General features: G+C 47.4%; 2 protein-coding genes across 2 annotated transcripts in view; one reads left to right on the top strand and one right to left on the bottom strand.

Annotated features, from left to right (window-relative positions):
- Positions 1-24409, bottom strand: part of ACSF2 (acyl-CoA synthetase family member 2) — a 37699-nt gene that overhangs the window by 9983 nt on the left and 3307 nt on the right. The window contains exons 2-10 of the mRNA XM_068209572.1: positions 20096-20291; positions 18433-18561; positions 17411-17464; positions 14757-14875; positions 14370-14532; positions 13865-13960; positions 12826-12974; positions 12132-12223; positions 10986-11062 (exon numbers count right to left, since the gene is read on the bottom strand). Coding sequence (XP_068065673.1) covers positions 10986-11062; positions 12132-12223; positions 12826-12974; positions 13865-13960; positions 14370-14532; positions 14757-14875; positions 17411-17464; positions 18433-18561; positions 20096-20291 — 1075 coding nt within the window. The remainder of the gene's footprint in view (positions 1-10985; positions 11063-12131; positions 12224-12825; positions 12975-13864; positions 13961-14369; positions 14533-14756; positions 14876-17410; positions 17465-18432; positions 18562-20095; positions 20292-24409) is intronic.
- CHAD (chondroadherin) lies at positions 1558-6631 on the top strand. The gene is made up of 3 exons (XM_068209571.1): positions 1558-2437; positions 6150-6313; positions 6464-6631. Exons 1-3 carry the CDS (start codon positions 1658-1660, stop codon positions 6603-6605), a joined length of 1086 nt encoding a protein of 361 aa, XP_068065672.1. The 5' UTR covers positions 1558-1657; the 3' UTR covers positions 6606-6631.

Here is a 24409-nt window from a genome sequence, read left to right as displayed (position 1 = left end):
CGGAAAGCCTGACATGGCCTGGTTTGCACCAAGGTCCCACATTACATCATCGTTCGGCCACAGGCTCACCAGAACCACATTCCCACCCCAGAAGCCTACTTTCTCCCCCAAATTAGTCCTGCAGTGCAAACACTGCTCAGACTGACAGCTGCTGACCAGAGCAGGGCTGCCAGGCCGTTTGCATAACACGGTCCGGAGCACGCTCGGCAGCGCCAGCTGATTCCTTGCTGCAACAATGGAAAAACCCAGAAATCTCAGTGAATAAGCCAGTCTGTGTCCTAAGTCAGCCCTTGGATTTCCTCCCTTTCTTGAGCCCGTCTCGCCTCTGCACAGGTTCCACCGGGGCTCTGCAGCCAGCCTCAGGAGCAGAAATCTCAACAAGCTCACAGTTATATGCTCAGCTCTCAGCTGCTTGCTGCAGCCAGGAACTGGCTGGAAATCAGTTCAAAATGTTCCAATTCCAAACCCCACCCTGCAACCCCTGGATCTCTCTCCTCACACTCACAGAAGCAGGCACTGGGGCTTTTAACTGCTTTGCTTTACCCTTCTTTATTGGGAGAGCAGGGGACATCCCTTGCGGTATTAATTCACCTTTGCCACCACTACCCTAAGACAGGAGCCAAGGCAGATGCCACTCCCAGTTCCAGCAGTGATTCTTTCGTTTTGCTACCTCTCCATCCCCTCAGCAATACCAATGCTTTTCCCTTTCCACAGCTCTGCCTCAAGAGCCACAGGCACTGCCACCTACCTCTATACCACTGCCTAGCTTTTCATATCTGCCAGCCTATGTCCCACCACTTCCCTGCAGGCTCTGATGCTGCCCCATCCCTTGCTGGAAGGCACCAGATGTCCTGACCATGACCATATTATCCTCAACTGTTCATAAGAAAAGACACAGTAGAAGTTAAGACTGTTTCTGCACTCCCTTTCTTGGCCAGCTCTTCAATGCAGCCTAGACCTGGAAGTGTTCAACCAAAATTTTGCATTGCAAGAGCAACTTGCTGCAACTGTTGGCCTTTGGCACGACCCCGTAGAACTCCCACATTCTCCAATCCCTGTTTAAGCAAACTTCTCTTGAATCAGTGAAAAAAGGCAACCCACCCCCACCAGGAACCTTCCTCTGTGAGAAAAGGACCAGGTGCTTCTCCCCATACCAGCTGAGGTTAAATAGAACCCCAGAGGCTGCTGGAAGCTCCAGCAGGAGGTGGCTGTGGAGCTCAGCAGTGCTCCCTGCTATGCTGTTTAACCAAACCAGGCTGTTTTCCCCTCTGCAGATGAATCTGGGCCCTGCTCAGCAGAGACCAGGGAGGTTCTCCACAGAGCAGGTCTGCATTGGTTCTTCTTGAGTATTTGCCTCCTATTTTCCTCCAGAGATGAAAACTACCTCTGCACATTGCTCAGCAGCAGGGCCAGGCAGGGCCGTGGACACTCCTCTGCCTGGTGCCAAGGGGTTAAGCTCACAGTAAGTTCCCAAAGCCAGTTGTTTCCAACTGGCTGCTGCCTGTGGTTTGTGGGAAGGGATTTTGCTTTTTAATAACATTATAAATAGGGCTGTGTTCAGTATGCTGCAAACCCAGTTACTTTCTCTCTCTCTCTCCCACCCGTCACTCTCCTCCTCCTGCTTCTCTTCCCACCACACTTAATTCCAGATCTGACCATGAATGGGTCAGGCTTCCTCCTCAGTGTCCTCAGCCTGCTAGCATGTCTCGTCTCCACCATGCAGGCATGTCCCCCCAGCTGCCACTGCCACGGCGGAGACCTGCAGCACGTTATCTGTGACAACGCGGGGCTGAAGAAGATCCCCAAAGTGCCTGAGCAGACACGGCTTCTCAACCTGCAGAAGAACAACTTCCCCATCCTGCCAACCAACGGCTTCCGTGACATGAAAAAGCTGGTGTCCCTGCACCTCCAGAGCTCTCGGATTAAGGAGATCTCCACCGGAGCCTTCCGGGGGCTCAAGAGCCTGGTCTACCTCTATCTCACTGACAATCAGATCAGTGTCATAAAGCCAGGAGCCTTTGATGATCTCTCTGATCTCACCTACCTGTACCTGGACAAGAACAAGATCCCAGACCTGTCCAAAGGGCTCCTCTCCCCTCTTGTCAACCTCTTCATCCTGCACTTGGGCAGCAATAAAATCCAGGAGCTGAAACCAGGGGTCTTCAATGGGGCTAAAGATCTGCGCTGGCTCTTCCTCTCCGATAACTCCCTCACCAACCTCCTACCTGGGGCCATGGAGGATGTAGAGAACCTTGCTGTCCTCCACCTGGACAAGAACCAGCTGAGCAGCTACCCTGTGAATGCAATGAGTAAGCTGAGAGTGCTGGAGGAACTGAAACTTTCTCATAACCCAATTGAGGTCATCCCTGACAACGCCTTCCAGTCCTTTGGGCGATATCTGCAGACACTCCACCTGGACAACATGAAACTGAAGAAGGTGAGTCCATTCTCCTTCCAATTGCTCCGTATCAGAAACATGGGGCTTGCTTTTCTTCCCCTTTACAAAGCCCTTGGTTTGCTGATCTTCCCTTACAGAGGAGAGGGGAGGTGCAGGTCTGTAGGCTCTGCAGGCAGCAAGGCACTGACTACACCCTGATGTGGCTCAAGTGAGGGATGAGAGAGCACACTCCACCCCTCTGTTGAGTTATTTATGCAAAACCAAATTATCTGGAACTGATTAAGCCCTCTGGATGGATGCAAGGCAGTGCATTCCCTCCCAAGCTGGAGGTGACACCAGACACTGAGAAAGGTATCTGGGATGCTCCAGCACGATTAGGAACCTTCCATACTCACAGAAGTAAGGCGAGGGATGAGAGGTGAGCATGTCCCTCATAGTGGAGGGCACTTCCACCTTGCAGAGCTGAACTGCTCTGCCTCCTTTGCTCAGCCCAGATGCCTGCTGTAGATCAGGAGGGAGAGACTCCTTGGAGGGGCTGTGAACAGTCCTGGTTTCTTACCCCTGCCTTGCAGACAGGTAGAGGTACAGACCTTCACCTCCCCACTGCCTCCCAACCTGACACGTTACAAAGAAGGGTTTGTTTATTGATGCTCTCTCTCAAAAGGAACTCTCGCAGCATCTTACAAAGGAGCCCTGTTCCCACTGGAGGGGAGGAGGGACATTCAGGTATCCTGAAGGGCAAAACAATCCCCTCCTTTTTCTGTGAGAAAGCAGGATCCAGTCAGGAGTATCACACTCGGGGAATCACTTGTATTAGGACCTTTGAAAAGCCAGGCAGTGCTGCAGAACCCAGCACAGCATCCTGATGCAGCCTGATGGCCTGGGTGAATCCCCCATGGCTGGGAAGAGAGGGTGCTGCAGGCAGAACAGAACAGATCTCCCTGGGATGATGCTTTGCCAGGAAGCCCAAAGAGCTTTCAGGTGAGGCAGGGTGGGACTGCATGGCAAAGCAACACCCACCACATGCAGGAAGATGTGATGAAAATGGGAATTTCTTCACAACTGAGACAGTCTCACAATGATGAGCAGATCACATGAAAGCTACAAGAAATGCATAAAACCACAGTTTTCAAAGGGAGATAGAATCCCAAAAAGCTCAAAAACTGAAATACAGCTTGTCCAGGCGCAGAACAAAACTAACTAAACCAGTTCAGTAATAACTTCAGTATTTAAGTATTTATTCATTATTCAGTATTTAAGTATTTATTTGCCTTGTCCACTCTAAGCATTAACCTCTCCACTATGAGACTGAGCAAACTTAACACTTGAAAAGGATCCGTTTACCTTACTAGGCAAGACCTTAGATGTTCTGTGACAGCACCTCTGTAGACTCAGTTCTAAGGCACTTTCAGTCAAATATTGCAGTCTAATAATGTACCAGCTCGAGACATCAGAGTTCCAAGTTACATGTTGAAGAAATTAGACTTTGGGGCTTTGGGGTGCTCCAGGGAAACAAGCATCCTTGGTTTGACCAAGAACCAATGGTTAACAATTCTAGCCAGCAAAAAGGACTTTTTTTTTTTTTTTTTTTTTTTTTTTTTGTTACAGTAACCACCTGTGGATAGGAACTTAAAAGGCTCTTGTGCAGCCAGCGCCTCCTTTCCTCCCCAGCAGCCCAACAGGACACCAGTTTATGGGATCAGCACTAATAGGGGTGGCTTCTGCAGCTTTAGAGCTTGCAAATACAAAGCTTCCAGCTCATTTTCCCTTCAAACCTTCAAAGGCCTCAAACCCAAACAGCCCACGTGTGAACTTTGCACTGCTAAGAGACATCTAATCACAGAGGCCACATGATCCAGGAAATCACCACCAAATGCTCTAAGTACTGCTGGCATCTTTACTGTAGCTCTTTCTCCTTCACCAGCATGCTGTCCTTAGCTCTTCCCTGCATGGCTGCAAGATTTTTGAGCTGATCAAGTGTAAACCCACGCAATTCTACTCCAGCCTAAATTACAGCTGAGCAAAAGGAAGAGCCTGAGCAAAAGCTGGAGCTCAGTCTCCAGCACAGAGCTCCCATTGCCCCCCAGCATCACAGACCCACACCGGACCCCACAGGGCTGTGTTGCACAGGCCAGGACCCTCCTTGTACCTCAACATGAGACAGGCACCCCTGTCTGTGTATTCAGTGTAAAATAACAGCAGTAATCCTCCACCTAAATGAGGGATAAAAATCACCCTTTTCTTCCCAAATACACGGTCTGGCAGGCAGCTCTGTAGCTGTTAGCAGCAGATGTGAACTCTTCTCATGGGGCTGGGAGAGGAATGAGCAGCTGAGACAGTAACACCACTGTCCAGTCTTCCCACCCCTCTGCACGGCGTGCCAGCATCCCTCAGAGCAGCTCCACTATCAGCACAGTCCAGCCTCCTGAGGTCAGCTCAGTTTTGGAAGGAGAAGACCAGCAATGCTGACTGTCCAACAGCTACAAGGATCTGGCTAAGCTCTAATCCCATCCAGCAACGCTTAATTTGGGAGATGACAAAAGCTCACGGTTGAAAATAGTGCATTTCCTCTGCCAAGCTTTTCAGCTTAGAGAGCATGAACACGCCCTGATGGCCCATGAGAAGTGCAAGGTTCTTTTCAGAAATGGGAGCACAGGTCGTGGGGCTTTGGGAAGACCTAGCAAGTGTCCTCTCCAACCTTTAGAGAAAGCTTTCCCCCCACTTTGAGAGTGGGGAGAAATGGTTTGTCATAGCTAAGAAGAGCTTTGTGCTTTGTCAGGGAGTCCCTCTCCAGTCCACCACTGCCATGGAAGTTCCTGTTCAGGGGTTTGCTTTCAACAGCTTTCCAACTTGAGTAACCATGGGCTGAAAAACGTCAGGGATGAGGCCTCAGGGAAGAGAGAAGAGGGATGCAGTGTCAGGTCCACAGCCTCTCTTGCTTTTTGACAGCTTTCTTAAGGGAGGCTCTACCTTAAAGCCTCCCTATCAACCAAGAAAGCACAAATTTTACAGCATCCCTTGCAAAAAACCCCACTGGAAATGGGGAAAAAATGGAGGAGGCTGAGGTGCTGGAAGCCTGCCTGTATTTCTACATTGCTCAAATGCCAAGTGTAAATTTCCACTCAGAGCCCCTAGGCACTGCCAAAGTCTACAGCACCTTCAGAGGCCACAAACACTCCTCCTTCAGTCGCTCCAGGCAAGGCAACAGGCCTTGGGAGGATTTCCAGCCTTAGAAAGGAATATACCAGAATATATCTTCATTTAGAATGGGGAAGTATGGCTCAAAAATAAAAAGTGTTGCCAGACTTCAATTTATTTAGGGATGGGGCTGCAAGACAATCCCACATGGATTTGGGACATAGCTCTCCTTTTAGGAGACTCCATCAACCATGAGCCCACCAGTCTGCTGCCTCTCCAGTGTACAGAGCATCCAGCAAGCCAGCTCCCTGTTCACAGCTTCTTCTCTTGCTCTCTCCATGCTTCATAGAACGATAGAATAACCTGGGCTGGAAGGGGCATTAAAGACCATCTTTTTCCCAAACCCCCTGACGTGGGCAAGGACACCAGGTTGCTCCAAGCCCTGTCCAACCTGGCCTTGAACACTTCCAGGGATAGCACATTCACAACTTCTCTAGGCAACATGTCCCAGTGCCTTGTCCTTATGACACTCAAAGTCCGGAACAGAGGCCATCAGGTTTGGAGTCCCCATTCCCCAACTCCACGTTCCTCACCAGAAACCTCTGTGCTTCAGTTTGCAGACAACGCGTTTGCTGGCGTGACCGTGCTGAAAACCGCCCACGTGGAGAACAACCGGCTCACGCAACTGCCCCGAAACTTCCCTTTTGACAAAATGGAGACGCTGACGATCTCCCGAAACCCCTGGCACTGCAACTGCCAGCTGGCACCTCTGCGCAAGTACGGCACCGCCACACCCCACGCTCCCTGGGCCCCCCGACCTGTGCCAGGACACTGCTGTCAGGCAGCTCTCTCCCCACCCTGCCCTCTGATGTCCATGGTGTGCCCCTTTTTCAAGTTCCTCTCTTCCTTCCTCCCTCTGTGTCACAGGTGGCTGAAAGGCAACCGCACCCGTGCTGAGGACACCTGCTCCACACCAGCCCAGTACCGGGGACAGCCCATCAGGGACACCCCAGCCCTCCGCTCCTGCAAGCTGCCTACCAAGAGGTCCAGGAAGGGGAGCCGCCATTAAACACGTAAGATGGATCCCCTTTAGTTGCACCAGAAGCCCCAGCACCTCTTGTGGCATCAGTCTTAAATGCCACCAGGGTGTGGTTTGCAGCAGCTCATCCATCCACCCACAGAGGTCTGTGCTAAGAGCTGCACCATCTCCTGGCTCCATGAGCTCCCATAGCAGAGAACCTGCCTGTAGCGTCAGGGATAGAGTCAACTCTGTGAAAAAAAAATATAGGGCTAAAGAGAGGCCTGGGGCAGAAATTAAGGGCAAAATGTGTAAGTGAATATGAAATAGAGAAGTAAGGATCCTGAAAATACACACAGAATAACTTTGAAATCTTTAATCTTCAAAAGCCCTACACTGTAACAGGGTTTAAGCCTCAGTCATGCTTCAGGCACTATGGTGACACGCACCCTGTCCTAACACCAAAGCCCCATATCAAGTCAAGATGTAATTGTTATGCAAAAGGGATAGACACTATCAAAACAAGGGTAGATTTAGCTGACTCCTACCCTGAGCTGGGACCACACAAGCTTTACTTTCCTAACCAACTGGAGATGCTCATCCCTTTGCCCTATAAAGGTCCTCCAGGTCTGTTATGAAATCCAGGGCAGGGCATTGCTGGGAAGTCTTGCCCCAGACTGCCCAGCCCATAGGAAAGCAGGTATCTTTCATAAGGAGCAGCTCTTGACCCAGTACTTCCCTTTCCACAATTACAATTCCCTCCAAGACAGTCAGGTATTTAAAAACAACGGCTGTTGCCTTCAAATGAGTATCCCAGAGGAGGGAGGTTCAAGACAGCAAATATTCTTTGGGTAAGGTGTCCTCAGCCAGGAGGTGATTCAGAGACCAGGCTGCCTTCCCCTCCAGCAATGAGCTTTTGCTGACAGCTACCAAGGCAAACACCAACTATGAAAACCGATCACACAGACACCTTCCACAGCTGGCGACTACCAGGGGTATTAAGTTCAGCCTGCAGAGGAGCAAAAAAGCCACAACTGTCATCACTCCACCCCAAGCACTTTACTTTTTCCCATCCCAGAAATAGGTCTGGAGTTTGTACAGATTCCAGAGAACTTTGAATGAGCCTGCAAGTTTGTAAGCTCTTGGGGAAGGGACTTCTGCTCATTTGTTAAGGAAAGTGCAGTGATCCTGCACTGCATTGTATGAAAAGAGGAGGGCATTGTGCCTTGTTATGGCCTTTTGATCCCTGCTTCACAGAGGATATGCACATCAGGGTGGAGAAAGGAAATTTATGACCAAAATGTCAGGGATTATGCCAGATGCTCTGTGCCTTTCCAAAGTGATTATTTCTTTTGTAGTGCCAGAGGGTTTTATGGATTAGAGATGGAAATACCAGTCATTCCATACAGGGCAGGAAAAGTTCTGCTCTAAGCACGGAAAAAACTTCAGTTTTCTAAACCACAGTACTTAAACATAGTTTATTTACAGGTCTGACCCTTCTTAATCTTCTTTCCCTGCCTGAACTCGATCCCAGTTCACTCCTCCATGGTGAGAGTAAGAAAACCATGACCTGTTTTTTTTTCTGTAGCACTTTCCATCCAGCTCCCTCAAACAGGTTTACAAGTGCTAATGAAATAGGAAACTATTCCAGTCTTGCAGAAGATAAAGCTCAGTGCCTTCAGGTGTCAGTGCCAAAATGCAGGTACACAAACCCACTCCAGTGTGGTGAGCATGAATTTTATGAAAGTACCTCTGACTTCATCATGCACCGCTTGAGAGCCAGGCAGCTGTCATATACAGGGGTCTGTATTTCAGGGATGAGGACTGACTTGGGTCACTGGCTATATTTAAGATAAAAAGCTGCTTGGTAGTTTCTAAGACTACACCTGCCCTGGATTTTCAGAATCAGGGCATCCAAATAGTCCACTACTCTTGACAATTTCACTCTGAGTTTCCTTCCTTTACCAAGAAAGTGCTCCCTGACCATCAGCACATTGGGTAAGATCCTCAGGAGTCACACAGGGAGTTGGCAAAGTAGCTCAGAGATAGGACTAACCCATTTCCTCTGCTGTGGGAAGTTGTAACAGCTCCCTGACTCCAAACTCTTCACTTTCAAGTATGGGCTTCATCCACTGATTTAAAAATAGACAAATGTTACAAGTTTACCGCTCTGCTGGAAAAATCTCCTTAAAGGTGTGGCCTTCTCTCTTTTTTAATGCTAGCAGGCTCCAGTATGGCCCGTCCTGGTGACCGGTCACTTCAACCATCAGAAAACTACTGACTTCCGAGTCCTTCCTTGAGCTTCTCCTACCTGTCAGGAAATACTTCTGACATATATGAACACCTGCAGCCTCCTCTGAATCCCTGCTTTTCTGCTGACCACAAGGATGGAATCCACCTTCTCAGTCTTTTCCGACATCTATGTATTTTAAAAGAGGCCTTTTTAAAAACTAAACTATGCATGACCATACTAAGACAAGCTAAGCTAGATCCTGCCGGTAAAACACAGTCATCTTTCCCAGAAGAAACATGACCCACATCCCTAATCAACCAGCTGGTCGCTGTCTCTCCCATTCCAGAGGAGAGGGAGCAAATGGGAAAGCAGGAGCATCCCTCCCCCAGCTGCTTGATAAGGAAAATTGGTCTCAACACATGCAAAGAGACTCCCCTGCCTACCCACAGAGGGGATCCCTGCAGGCCAGGGCTGAGGGAACAGGTGAAGCAGTGACCAAGAGCCAGTGGCCCTGAGGCAGCCATCTCCCAAAATTGGCCAGAAATCCTTTAAGGGAAGCAGTACTGGGAACCTCCAAAACTGGAGCCATCTGAAGACTGGATTTCCCTCCCACTCTGTGGGGTCACCAAAATGTCCAAGAGGAGAAGGTGTGCATGGTGCAGTTGGCTCAGGCACCCCTCCTCTCCTTCCCACCCATACTCCAGAGGATCTAGCAGGACACCAGGATGACTATGGTTTATTGCCACAGCTACTTCAATTCCACAGTTGCAATTCAACTATGTTTTTTAATCCTAAAGAGATATATAAATATATGTCTATTTATTCCTCTGTAACAGTGTAAATGACCTTTAAGAGGGTGAAAACCCCTCTGCCTCCTATATAGAAATCAAATTGTATATTTTCTTATGTACATCTTCTGTATAAAGCTCTTGCTGCAAAGATGAAATCAACAAGTCTCTGTGTGTCTGCCTGAGAGCTGGAGGGATCAGGAGTAACATGAGACCAGTGGCACAAATATAGACTTAATCCTCTTTATCCCATGGGCAGAGCAACTGTTTGGGAGGGTTTTATTATTTCTCTTGCTACAAAACAGGAACACGTGACACCTAATGAGTCCTGGGCTCTCACAGTAATGCTTGAAACTATTTTGTGAGGCCAAACTCAAGTTTACTATAAAAATAGGTAGCTGTCACCTGACAGAGCGCAAGCAGCACCACCAAGGCTGTCCCTGGTGTTTCCAGCTCGGCATTAAGAGCATCATATCCGAGAAAAAACCTGGCTGCATCCAAGACAGCTTCAGGACGAATGGCCTGGATTCCCCTGGTCTGTGGCAGAGCACAGAGCTGTCCCTGTAAAACCCTACTGCTGGTGCAGTCGGCGTCTGCCAAAAACTACAGCCTAATCTGACTCCCGGACCCACAAGTTTATCCATCACTACTGGCTGCTTCCTCAGCCTTGGGAAGCAGCATGGGACCAAAATAATTTCCTTTAAGGCAAAACAAAATAGTCCTTTTCTGGCTCAGCCATTCGCATGCAGATGGCAAGACATGCCTAGGAAATGGGCCACCTAGAGGGTCACTGACCCAGCTGACCCCCTTGCTGGTGGCTGTCCCCGACAGGAAGCACGTGCTGGTGGCTCTTGGTGACACGTGGGGTGGAGCAGCAGGACAAGTGGCCCCGCACATACTGCCCTTCTGGCAGCGCAGCATTTGGTGCTGCACATGCGGATGGCACCATTCCCACGACTCAGACACAACAAAAAACACACAATGAGAGTGGTTTTTGTGGATTTCCCACAGGAAATCCAGGATGGGGAAAGAAATTTGACAGCTCCACACCAAGAGGAATACAAGCACCCACCTGCACTAATATGAACCAGCATTGCCTCTGCCATCATAATCCTGGCAGTGTGTACAACTGAATGTCAGTAAAAGTTTTGAAATGAGCAGCAGAATTTCACTTAATGACATTGAATGTGATGCCTTGTCTTCTTCCAAAGCTTCCTCCCCAGACACCTCAGCAGCAACCAGGCAAAACCCCCACTTCTTTTCTTCCAGGTCCTCTGGGCCTTCCCTCTTCAGCCTGATCCCAGCAGCTCCAGGACCACCAGGTACCACTCTGGTCCAGACACACCCAAACTCACTGTCTCACCATGACAAACACCCCTTGTAGGTCTGGTCACAGCCACCACAACTCACCACAAGCTCTGGCATGTGCATCTTGGTGATAATTGTCCTCATGATCTCAGGGGGAACAGGAGAACCTGCAATAACTCCTGGAAGAAAGAGGAAAAGACCTTGGAAACTAGCTATTTATTCCCAGGAGGGTCCCACAAACAGCTCTCCACTCCCAGATTTAATGCTGACAAGACCTGTGGGATACACTGGTTACTGTCAAAATATTTCCTAAATCTTTTTATACAGGTCTTAGTTGTTCTAGAAGCAAAGGCTGCAGCAAGGCCAATTTGCCTTTCTCAACAGGAAAATAAACTCTGTAACTCAAACCTAGTCCAACCTACGGTTCTCCAAAAATCGAAAGATTCATAGCACAAAGAGGCACAGTTTTATAGTGGGACAAACACTCTCATCGATCATCACCATAAAACCAAAAACCTTTCCTCTTGCCTTGCACAGAGCAGCTGTTTTGGGAGAGGGTAGATCCCACTGCCACTTGTTCCAACCTAGGATGACAGAGCAAAGGAATGGGGTAATATATGGGCTTTGGTGGGCAACAGGATGAGACAGGATCATTCTGCACATAGCAGAGATGATTAGGTAACTTGCTAAAATATTTCCTTATACTCTAGCACCACCTTCTCTCTGTACTATTATTGCCTCAAAAGGACTGGTGGTCTGCCCAGCTACTTCCAAAGCAGGCTGTGACAACAGAGGAAGCTCCAGCACATTGTATCACACCCTCCAGCACGGGGATGAGTGACTTCAGAAACAGGCAGGAAACTTCAGGTCTGAGAAAAAAATCTGAGCTTGGCTCTGCTGTATGGACTGCACTAGCCTGAGACACAGAAATCATCTGCTGCCACATGGTGGTGGCTGGAGAGGCAAGGAAAATCAAGCTGTTCTTGACACCTCCCCTTGCAACTAAAATAGAAAGGTCCTTCCTAGACTGCCTTCAGATGAAGGAGTCCTAAAATACACAATGATGGAAGGATTTCCCAGGGAAAAGAAATGCAGCATCAAATTAACAGGGGAAACACAAGGCTCATGCAACTAAATTTTTCCCACCAGAAGAGACGTGTGCTCACAAAACTAAAAATACAGCCTCCCAGCAGGGAACCGGGAATATCCTGGTTCTCAGGATTTTTCCATTTGAATTCTGGGACTTACCTCCCCGGAGAGATGACAGGTCATAGGAGTCAAAGTCCGGCTGGGAAAGCATGTCTATGAACATGGTGGGTGTGCCGAGGAGGAGGTTGCATCTTGAGGAATAAGGGATAAAAAGGCAAAGCTGCAGAGGTGGAAACTGGGGGCAGCCCCAGCTCAGCACCTATCCCATCCTATCCCATCCCATTTATCCTGTCCCAGCTGGGGCTGCAGAGCAGCAGCACGAAGGCAGACACAGAAGATGTGCTGTTCATCAGCACACAGATACATACATCTGCATAAAACATAGACACATATGTACATGTATGATGCAGACACAGCAACAGCTCTTTTGTTTCCCAAGCTATACTTGAGGAACAATATGGAATCACTATCCCAGCAGCAGAGCTGGACTTGGAAAAGGTGTTCAGTTGTGAAAACACAGCAGCCACAGCAAACCAAGACACCACTATGCTTCCCAGCCAAAGCCCTATGGTGACAGGATGGATTCCTTAATTTCAGGAGAAGGGTGACACACTCCAAGCACAGCTGAAAAGGCAGGATTTGGTTCCTGAAGTGCCTGTGCAATTGAGTGCAGCAGCAAGTCTGCCTCTCGCATTGTGGGAAGGAAGAGCACAAGCAAGGTCCTGGCAGCTGGGGCAAGGGAGGAAGTAGAGCCACGAGACCAAGAACTGCTCTTAGCAAAACAGGCTCTCACTTCTCTCGAGACACAGCCTCCAGTGCAGCCTTGCCCTCGAAGCTGGGCGATGAGAAGATGCAGGAGGTGCCATGCAGAGCCATCACCATGCAGCCTCCCACCGACGCCAGGCAGTGGTAGAGAGGCGCAGGGAGCCCACAGCGAATCTCCTGGGATCAACCAGAAAACAGTGAGGAGAGGAGACCTTCCAGTGTGTGTCCAGCCCATCTCCCTGCTGAAGAGCAAAGATCTGAGCAGAGACACTTTTCCTGGTCCCCTCGACTGGAAATCTGACATTCTGCTGTATTCCTGTTAGGTGAAAATGTAACTGACACATCCTACCTGTAAGTTTTTTTATGTCAATATTTCATCCTGTAATTTTGTAATGTCTCTTCTTTGCTGGACTCCTTGTTCTGCAATTGCTTATACATTATATACCAAAAGAGAAGAATGGGAGTGCTGTGAGAGGCATGAAATATGCAGGACTTGGCACATGCTATTCATTTTACTTTTTTTTTTTTTTTTAATCACCAAAGGCTCTGAAAACTGATTGAAACAACTCATCTATTCTCTGGATCAAAGTAGATGTGTTAGAAATAAGTAGTTCAGAAGTTCGAAAGAAAATATTTGTCTTTATCAAATTTTTTAAGAAACCACAAAAAGAAAGGTCATACCGTGGTAAGAATTAAAAGACTGTAAACGTGACATGAAACCAAGTCGTGTAAATCAAATTAAAACCTCAGTCAACAGAATTCAAAGCTAACATCCAGAGTCCTGTAATTATTTGAAATGAGTATTCACCAAAATGAAAAGTTATTAATATCAATGTTTCTCCTCCACAAAAAGATAGCTTTTTTGCCTAAAAAAAAAGCTTCACATGAAACTAAAATGAAAGATGAATGAACTCCATTGCAATGCAAAATGTTATGCATTAATATCCCTCAATGTCATTTGCAGCAAAACATCCTGCCCTTCCACTGCGTAAACACTGGCAGTTCTCCACACGTGGCCTCTCCATTGCAGCGGAGGCCTCCCCAAACCCCGTTCCCACCAAACCCACCTGGCCTGTGATCCCCAGCCTCAGACCAACCAGATTGGCATTATTCACAATGTTCCTGTGGGAGAGGGTGGCTCCTTTAGGGCTTCCCGTTGTTCCCTGGAAGACACAGGGAATCATGCAATAACACCACCTTTTCTGAGGATGAGCTCAGGGGAGATTCCCCCTGGCAGACTCTGGGGTGATCTGGCACTTTTTTCTTCTATCAGACCTGGAAGACTGTTTTTATTTCTTTAACAGCACCTGAATCCCAAAAAATAGCTCAATTTCAGCTGAACAGAATTCACCTGGCACTGTCTCATCTCCATCAGCCCTTGACAAAGGGCTGAACAAAAAGAATGGAAGTAGGGGAAATGCTAGAAGACTTTTTCCATCCTACTGCAGAAGCTGGAAGCTTGGTCTCAGAGGGAAACAGGAAGAAAATGTGATGTGTGGCATTGCACACATCTTTCCCCGTGTTCCCAGTGAGGAAGCCAACCCCAGGGCATGGAGCTGGCAGGGCACCTACTGAAGTGAACTGGATGTTGATGGGCTCATTGCAGGACAGCGTCTGCTGCACGGCCCTGAGCTGCTTCAGGTGGCTGCTGTCCCCAGCCTGCATCACTTCATCCATGTGGAAGGTGCCAGGCAGCTTAGAGTCACACATGATGACAATGGATAAGTCAGGTAGCCTGGCAGAGAGAAAAATACCATCAGCAATAACAGAACAAGGAGAAAAGTGCCCAGACAGGCACACACTGGTCAGGGCAAACCTCTGAGCCAGCCTAACTTGTCCTCTTCAGATGAGACCTCCTGTGGGTCCTTCTTCAGCAAAACCTGTGTTGTGCAGCTGAGGGGACACAACCAGGACACGGCTGTGAGGTCAGTGCAAAGACACCAGATGTTCCTAACTCACCTTTTGCTCTTTATTCCCCCAGGACTGGATTTTTCTAGTTCGGGACATGACTGCTTTAGAATATCATAGTATTTCTGTGATTTAAATTGATTGGGGAACACCAGGGCCTTACAGCCAACCTGTGAAAGGAGACAGAAACTCATGAAAAATCCTGTTGGGTTGATAGTCAGGACATGATAAAGAGCAGCCACCCCCAATACAGGAACAGGTAGGTTCCCCAGTGACTAAAGCAAATGAACCCTTACAGCTGTGCATTCCCAAAACCCTGCAAAAGCATTGCTGTGCTGTCACTGTACACCCAGCATCCCAAACCTGGATCCAGCTGTGCAGCCAGTGCTTTGCTCTTCCCCAGTGCTGGATTCAGGATGATTTTTGCTGGACAAGAAAGTAGAGCTGCAGCTTGAGATTCCTTGCCCAGAATTGACACCGTTTGTTGTGAGCACAAGGCAAACAATTGATTTTCCAGATTATGAGTCTCAACTCTAACAAAAAGACCAGTCCCAAAATATGAATAAATAAATAAAGTTAAAACAAATTAATTTGTGTTGATCTGGAACGAGGATTTTTGAGAAAATTTGGAAAAACAAGGATTTCTAAAATCTGCCTCTAAGATCAAGCCAAGTTTTTTTTTGTGGAATTTTTGAGGTGCTCCTTTTCATAAGATTTTTCTACCTCTTTTTAAAGTGCTAGCTATTTTGAAAATGAAAACATTTTTCATTCAACCCTTACATTTACATAATCCCAAAACAAAACACCTTAATTACTCCAAGAATTTTTCTTTCTTTTTCAGCAGCGGAGATTTTGCGGAATTTGACCCAGATTTGCAAACTGTTTTCATCTTCCAAAAAATGCATTTGTGTCCAATAAACTATTTACATATTTACTCAGCTGTTCTCATTATTTTCCCAGAGTATGGGAAATAAGGAGACAAAGGCCACTCCAATAAATTATTTGTAAGTACCCTCTGGACTTTGTCAGAAAGGGAGATAAACATTTGCTCTGTTTTCTGGAACGGGCTGCCCAGAACCCAGGGGACTGATGCTGTTTTGGGCCTCTGCAACTTTTTACTACTAATTCCTTTAAACCACAATTCTGATTGGACCAGTTCTGAAAAACAGATGCTGTGTGGGGAGAGGAGGGCTGGTTGAAGGGCTGATGTTGTACAAGATAAAGAGTCTCTGGTTGGGCCTCTCCCACTTGGTCTCAACCTGAATGCCAGCAGACCTGTCTTCAAAGAATGTAAAATATGAAAACTCATCATCAGTTTGCTTTTACCAAGCCCTGGGAATACAGGAGGAATCCAAGGAATAGTTATTCCACACATATTTCCATATATACCAATCTGCACAGATGGACAGGATCCAGCACGAAAAGCCCTAAAGCCTTCAGAAATTTTATTATGCAAATAAACAAACACAAACAAATCCTTAGGCTGGTGAGGAGCTCCACAGAGATCCCAGTGTCAAAGGTGCATAACAAAGCTAGGAATGCTGGCAAATCTGGAAGAGCAAGACAGGAGCAATTCCCAATGGAGCTGAAGCACATTTCTGCTCTTACCCCATCAACATTCCAGATTACATCAGAGAAGAAAATCAGAGGAGATGAAAACCAAAGCCTTGCTGGGGTAAAAGGGAAGAACTGAGTTGCACATTCTAGTAGGACAGAGAAGCCCAAGGACACCTACTCCAGAAGAGATGGTGATCCACTGCAGCACTGGGTTCAACCCCAATGCATGAGAACAGGAGCAACCAGCAGGACTGCTGAGAGCATTAAGGAAAGGATGAAACAAGAATTCAAATTGCAGCCCAACAACCCATTACAGAGTTACTGATACAAAAGAAATTTGCTAAAAATTATCCACTTTCTAGGTAAAACGAACTTGGATTGTGCTGGGAACATTCAGAAGTGGCTCCCTCTCTTCTAATATTAGCCTTTCATTTATAGCTGAACAAACCACAGTGAAAAAATTAGCTGCTTAATCTTAATTTTTAGCCATCAAATATTTAATAACCTGAATTCCTCATTATTTGAGCAAGGGAGCTCATTATTTGAACAGTTTAAATTGCTCAGTGCTCTGCATGTCACAAACTCAAACCCAGGCAGGTATTCAATGGTACATGAGGCGTCAGGATCAGACAGCAGAGAGATGTTAAACAGTGGCAATACCTAGGACTTAAACCAGCTTAAATCCAAGGCCAGCCAGCCTCAGACAAACATGGGAAGGAGAAATCAAGCTACCAAATAGACTGGTCCTGTCTGAGGTTAAAATGAGGTCCTTTCTGAGGTTCTACTTTCAAGGCTGAGATCCCAGATGGTGATTTTTGCCTTGAGCAGGAGGGGCAAGTCCATTTTTTTCCCTCATTCCCTGGTAAATGATTGCTGACAGCAGTGGTTGGGTTGGGGTAGTACTGGCAGTACCTGGTTGTTAGCAGAGAGAGAGGGATGAGAAGGATACAGCAGTTTCCATCAGACAGGGTGGCAGCCACAGGGAACAGCAAGAAATGTGGGCACAAAATTGCAGCTTCATCCCCTCTACACATCCAGCACCAGCTCTGCTCTCCAGCCAGCTCTTCCCGTACACCCAGACCTTAAACAGCTCATCTGCATCATGTCCCTGCCAATCCCCTTCAACAGACAGTTCATGACATACAAACCTTCCTGAGCACAAACTCCAGCTCAGAGGCCTGGTAGGCTGGATTCACAGATACCTGAAGAGCCAGAAACAAGAATTTGATCACCTTCTTGCCTTAAACACCCTCCCTCCTAGCACAGATTCCAACAGAAAAGTTCCTCCAGGGTTAAGCTACACTCAGACCAACACAGAACTAACAGCTCACCACCACAGAGATTTCACATTCACAGAAAATATATCAGAATTCTGTGTTTGTATGAAAGAAAACAATTGGAAAAGAGATTTATGTGAGGTCACATAATCAAAACAGAGCTTCAGGAACAGAAACCAGATCTCCTGTCTCACAGGAGTTGATCCAGTTGACCTAGCTGATCCAGTCCACTAAACTAGATCAAAATTCTTGTGCAAGTCAGGTTTCTTGATGGACAACCGTGATAACACCTCCTACCCAGCTCTCCACAGACTGGCCACTGGAGTTAAGTTCACCCACAGGTTCCTACTGAGCCATGCTCTTCCACCCTATTCCTGCAGACACTGGAATGAACCAGGATGGAGGAAATGGAGCAGAATGCAAGGTACAGACCTCAACACAGTGCACTGCCTAAATAAGGTGTATTTTGGTCATGCTATCAAATGAAAATGGGCGTTTAGGGATATGCAGCCTGGACCAGATTTTTAAGTGAGCCTTTGTTCCATGGAGCAATACATTTCAAAGGGATCTAACCAGCTGGTAACTGGTTAGGGCAGCAACATCCCACATAAAAATGGTCCTGTAGAGAAAAGCACATCTCCTATTAACAACTGTTGCAAGCACATTTTGCTGCTCCTCTCTCTGCAGCCTGTTTCCTTACAGAGTGGAGGACAAGGATACACAGAGCTGCACAGATCTTCCTTAAATACTTGATTCAGCTATAGATGACATGCCAGGTAAGAGCATGGAAAAACAGACAAACAAACTTTATTCTCCAGTATTTCCTATTGCTTCTTTGTCTCTATTTCCTTTCCCAATAGATTGCTAAATCCTAGACACAGCAAACTCCTTACCAGGATGATTCCTGCCTGGGCAGTCGCAAACTGCATAAGAACCCATTCGTATTTATTGGGTCCCCACATCCCCAGCCGGTCTCCCTTCCTCAGGCCAAGGGCCAGAAGTCCAGCTGCTGCTTGGTCCACCTAAAAAATACAACACAAGTGCCTGAGGATCACACACAGGATGCAGTGGGGGATATTGGTCTCCAGGCACTGCTTTCTGGAGAAAAAGCGTCATCTTTGTAACTTGGTTCTCTGCTTGTTTTTCTACCTCTGTCGGGGTCAGGATTGAAAGCACTTGAGACGACAGTTTGCTGGGCCCACCCACACTGTTGGATCTGCCTCTCTTCTGGGTATCACTGACTTCAAGAAGGATTTGGGTGAAGAAAATTCTATCAAGTGATTTTTTACCAGTTTTGGGTTCCTCATAAGTCCTGTGAGAAGTGACTGGAGAAGCTGGAGGGGCTCAGCCTGGAGAAAAGGAGGATCAGAGGGGACCTTCTTCCTCTCTACAGCTCCCTGACAAGAGAGTGCAGCCAGGTGGGAGTCAGGCTTTGTTCCCAAGGAACAAGGGACAGGATGAGAGGAAGTGGCCACAAACTGCACCAGGCTAGGCTCAGGCTAGACATCAGGAGGAATTTCTTCACTGAAAAGGTTATTAAATATTGGAAAGGACTTCCCAGGGAGGTGTTGGAGTCCCTATCTCTGGAGGCATTAAAGAAATAACTGGATGTTGCACTCAGTACTCTGACCTGCTTCACAGCATTTATGATCAGCCAAAGTCTCAGTCTTTGAAACCTTTTCCAACATTAATGATTCCATGATTCATTAACTCAAATTCAGCCACTATATTAACAACTACTTTATTTTGCAGGGTGGTAAGCATGTTTCATGTACACAAATGTATGTATAAATACTCTGACACATTCAGGAAAGGTTTTATAGTTTTGTTAAGTTCAAAAATGAATTTATAACATCTGCCTTGTAGGAGATATGAATCTGAGGAACAATTTGATTTAGCTCTGAATTACAGCCTACTTCTTAAAATCAGAGTGAGCACAGCTAATCTTGTTTATGTGAATGGATGTGACCAAAACCATAGTAAGCCTAAAAACCCACCAAACAATTCTTTCCTATCAAAGATCATATCATATCATACATTTATTAGAAACTTTCCGGTAGTTAGTCCCTCCATTCCAAAAAGAGAGAACCATGTATTTGTATATGCACCCACCCACACACATCTATGCTTGTCATATTGAGCCTCAGCCCTTTACTTTGCTCCATTGCCTTCATACTTGGATAAAAATCTTCCCCACACTCAGGACCTCTGATAGCCAGAGTGACTAATCCAGAAGTAAGAGTCTACTCCAGTAGAGGAAAAACACCATGGCTCAGCCCATAACCCATCAGATAAGTGTGATAATTTTAAACTATGAATGTTCATTATGGGATGTTAGCATTTTGCATATGCCCTTCCCCCTCTTCATCCCAAAGCTCAGAGAAGGATGAAAGCAGCACATGCCCATCGGTGCATGCTGGAAATGTGCTGCTCCCTCTGCACCAGATCCACACACAACTCATCTCAGTCCTGAGCTGAGCAATGAAACTGTTTCCCATTCCTCCATCACACCTGCTGCTGTCATCCAGTCACCTGAGGGATGAACAAGGCACTCACCTCCTCTTTGAACTGGGCAAATGTCTTCCGAACGCCATCGCGGCAGAAGACCAAGGCCTCGCGGTCAGGAAAGCGCTCCACAGTCTCCTCCAGGCACTGGCCCATGGTTTTGTCAAGAAGGGGAATATCTGTGGGTCCCTGGATGTAGCTGTTGGTCACCTTGGGAGACATAGAGGGCATCTTTGTGTGCAGGGCACTGGGAAAAAAAAGAAGATGCTTTTTAATATAACCTGTCAATACAGTTCTCCCCATCTGGAGGGATTATCAGCCTGCCAATGGCATTGGGAATACCTGAATACATTCCTGCACCAGTGGGAACCACAGGCAGCTGCTTCAGTGGGTCAAGATCAGGAAGACTTGGGAGAGGACTTGGAAAGCTTATGCAGTGGCTGGGGCACATGGACAACCTTGGTACCCCCCAGGGCATGCACGTGTGTGTCTATACCAGCAGGCAGAACAGGCAGAGCCCCCATGGGAGACCTGGTGGGGAAGGAGCCTGCACTAGCCCTGCAGAACTGGCACAGCCTGGTCCTACCATCATTCACCTGCACTGAAAACTACATGGATATATCAGCATGCCTGGACAGAATATGGGCTCTTCAGTTCACAGAGAGATGGCAACTGAGTTTGGTCTTTCTTCAACATTAAAAAGTATAAATAGCTGTGGAGTAACACAACCAAAACATTTTGTAGATAAATTCTCCCAATTGGCTGAAAAGAGCAAACAAACAAGAAAGAGAGAATTAAAATTAAAGAGGTGATTCTCCAAAACAATCAGCAGAGAAGAGTCTAATCCTGCAGAATAAAAACTGTTTAGAAGAGTTCAGAGAAGCTGAGCTGTAACTGAGGTGTTGGCAAAGGAATGGTCTGTGTTTACAACAGTGAGCAGCTGTACATGTTCTATCTCTGACAGCTGGAATGCAAAGAGTTTATGGGACTGAAACAGCATCAATAAAACAAGGAGCAACTGAAACAGAGATTTTTGGAGTTCACTTAAGTTAACAAAATGAATTAAGCATTTATATTCTAGCTTGTAGAGTTATGTGTTAAATTTTAACCTTTTACTTAAGAAACCTCTGCCCTGGTACAAAGGGCATAAGAAAATGCAAATTTCTGAAGCTTCTTGCATAAAGAACAATACCAGAAAGGACCGAAGATGCAAAGAACCCAGATAAAGAAGCTCCTGTGTCCCCACGCCTATCGAGACTGACAGGCGTACTCAGATAAGCACCAAAGGACCAAAAGCGCGCACAAAGGAGAAAAGTTCAAAAGTTCAACCATGAAGGAGACCACAAATTTCAGCTTCAAGAGACCACCAGAGATCACCACCACCATCGCGACCACCACAGCAAACCACACTGTCGTGGTTTGACACGGAAGTGAATTTTCTCAGGAAGCTGGTAGTCAAACCAGTCAGTGGTCAGGTTTGGATATTGGCACCTGGAGCGGCCACTGAAGGCATGGACATGCCTCTGAGAACACAGGGGGTTAAAAGCAAGAACTCCCAGGAGAACTCTCTTTGGTTCTGGTCATCGGAGAGTGCAGACCTGCCCTGCCCAGCCATGGGCTGGGTGGGGAGGGGAAGCCATGTGGCCTGAGGGAGGTGGGCCAGGGGCTGAAGGACTGGAACAGAGCCAGCTCATGCAGATGGAAGGGTGGAGAGAAACGGAGATGCCTTTGTTCCCCCCCAGAAGGAAAGAGACATAGAGCCTGACGGCACCTGGAAATTTGCCAGCAGAGGAGAAGGAGAAGGGGGCGGGAAGATTCCCAGTGGGGGAATTGGAAATCTGGGCAGAGATTTCAGCCGTCCGGGGAGTCTGAACTTTTAACCCTATCCTGGAAAATGAAGGCTTTGTAAAATATTACTCCTCCTTGATTTATAGTGGAAGAGAGACAGTCTGGGACCTGAGATGTTAGAAGAAGAATTTTTTAGGTGGGAGGAGATGATGGAGTAGCTTTTGGCTGGACTTTTCTTGTTATCCATAGACTGAACCAAATTCTCCTGCAACAGAGACTGCATTTTAGAGGGATGCAGTGGTGAACCAAAGAGACCTGCTTCAGCAACTGGCAGCACAGGAATGACAAGAACAGAGAAAAGCTGAGGAGGGAATGGTGATGCCCTCTGTCTTCAGGAAGAAGATTATCTCTGTTCTTAGACCCTCGGCCCCAGGGGGAAAATGGGGGGGGGGACTGTAGTCCCAAGAGGAGATGCTGAACTGTTGTCTCTTTTGGTCCGTGGCAAAGCATGCTTAAAGGAGCCCTATGAGCAGTCTGTCCATGCACGGTGGTGAGAGCACTGTGACATGGAAAGGAGAGTGTCACCATGGCAGATTTTCTCCGGGCGGTTGCCATGTGTGACATGGAAACACAAGGGTGGCAATTGTGTTTCCTGGGGAGTCTGTGGCACAGGAGAGACTCCTGTCTCCCTTGATGGACTGAGTATTGATTATCTGAAGGGTGGCAACTTGATCAGGGATCCTGGGTGGTGTCTCACTGTGGTTTTGTTGGAAATTGGGTGGGAGGAGGAGTGTTTTGGAGGGTCTTCATCCTGGATTTATTGTGTGTGTCTTTTATAGTAGTAGTAGTTTAATAAAGTTTTTTTTCTTTTGTTACTATGTTTGGGGCCTGCTCTGCTGTGTTCCTGATCACATCTCACAGCAATTATTTGGGAAAGTGCATTTTCATGGGGGCGCTGGCATTGCGCCAGTGTCAAACCATGACACACGCATGCCTAGAAGGGTGCGGACCTATTTAGCATGAGAGGCGGGGCCAGGCAGGGCCAGGGGTTGAATATGCATGGCAAAGTTGTGTAATGTGTTGCATATGGAACACCTTTGGGAATAAAGGTGTGGGTCACACCAAGGCTCAGGGCACAAGATTTCGGAGAGCTATCTCACTTGTGCCGGGCGCCGACATACATACTTACTTCATAACTACACCAGGCTGTGGAGTCTCTTTATTCATTCCGCGTATCGCTTCGATACCAGCAAGATGAGGGGGAGAAGTGCAGACGCAATACCACAGAAGGGAGGAGATGGCCCCCACTGCAAATTTGGGAGAGGTGGGAAGGAGGAGAGCAGGGACAGGTTTGAGAAGTACAAACCAGGCAGGGTAGAAGCACTGCTGGAGGCCAAGAGGGAGGTCAATGAGTCAAGAGAAGCAGCAATGAGAAGATGTGGTCAGAACAATAGGGAAAATAATTTAAAAACCATTAAGGCTTTCCCTGAAGTCTGATCATTGGTGGAAATGCAGCAATCTTCCCTTGAACCACAACTCCTGACCATCTGAGCACTGCAGTTCCTATCTTGGTTTCTCTCTCCATCTCCTACAAGCCTCTCTCTTCTCCAGCAGCCACCTCCCACCACGCTGTCTTCCTCCCCAGGCAGCCCCCCATGTTCTCTGTCCCTCCTCGTTTCCTCTCTGCCTTCCTCCATGACTTAAGCTCCTCTATTCCAACATTAGGAGGCAACCAGGAGGGACGGGGCTAAAGCATATTTGTAGGGTGCATTGCACAGAGGTTGTGTATAATGGGGAAATCCCTGCCTTAAAGAGGAAAAATTGCTCAGCCTAAATGCCCACCTACTACGGGATCAATATTCTGCAAAGACTTGGTGTTACTGCGACAAAATATTTGTTTTCCCGCCCACAAGAAACAAGTCGAGCCTGGAGTTACAGCCTATGTGGAGTGAAAAGTGGTGTTCAGAGAACAAAAGCTAGATTACAGCTCCAAGAGACAACTGACGCCTGACCCTTTTCCCCCCACTGCTTTTTGGTAGAGGGAGGATTGTGCAAACTCTCTTTTCAGACATCCCTCCTTATCAAGCTCTTGGGAAACTCACATCAAGGCTGTAAGGCTGCCTGAGGAGGAAGGGAGGACAAGTGCTAAACTGAACTACCTTTTATTGCTTGAAAACTCCAGGGCAAAGCATGTATAAGCGAGGAGATGAAAGAAAGCTCTGAAGAAAGACCTTTATAAACACAGGTTCTATAAACCAAAAGGCAGTAAAAAATGTCCCTAAAGCGAGGGCAGGATGAATGCTCCTGGGAGAGCAGTAAAAGCCACTACAGCCACTTCCCGGTTGAAAGAGAGACTGAAGAAGTCCCTGTCCCCCTATCATAGCTCACGAGGGTGGATGAGGAACCCTCAGGCTGTTTGTTAAAATGCTTAATGGGGCCAGCCACACTCTCATCTCCCTCAATCCAAGTCATCTCCAGTGTCAGCAGAGCCTGTCCCTAAATTCCCTGCCCAACAAGGGCTGGAGAGGGCAGGGAGCAGCTGCTGACCTGGTTGCACAAGAGCTATTCCCCCCAGCA

Source organism: Anomalospiza imberbis, chromosome 19, assembly GCF_031753505.1.
Source record: "Anomalospiza imberbis isolate Cuckoo-Finch-1a 21T00152 chromosome 19, ASM3175350v1, whole genome shotgun sequence".
Lineage (NCBI taxonomy): Eukaryota > Metazoa > Chordata > Aves > Passeriformes > Viduidae > Anomalospiza > Anomalospiza imberbis.
This window is presented reverse-complemented; position numbering and strand designations above follow the sequence as displayed.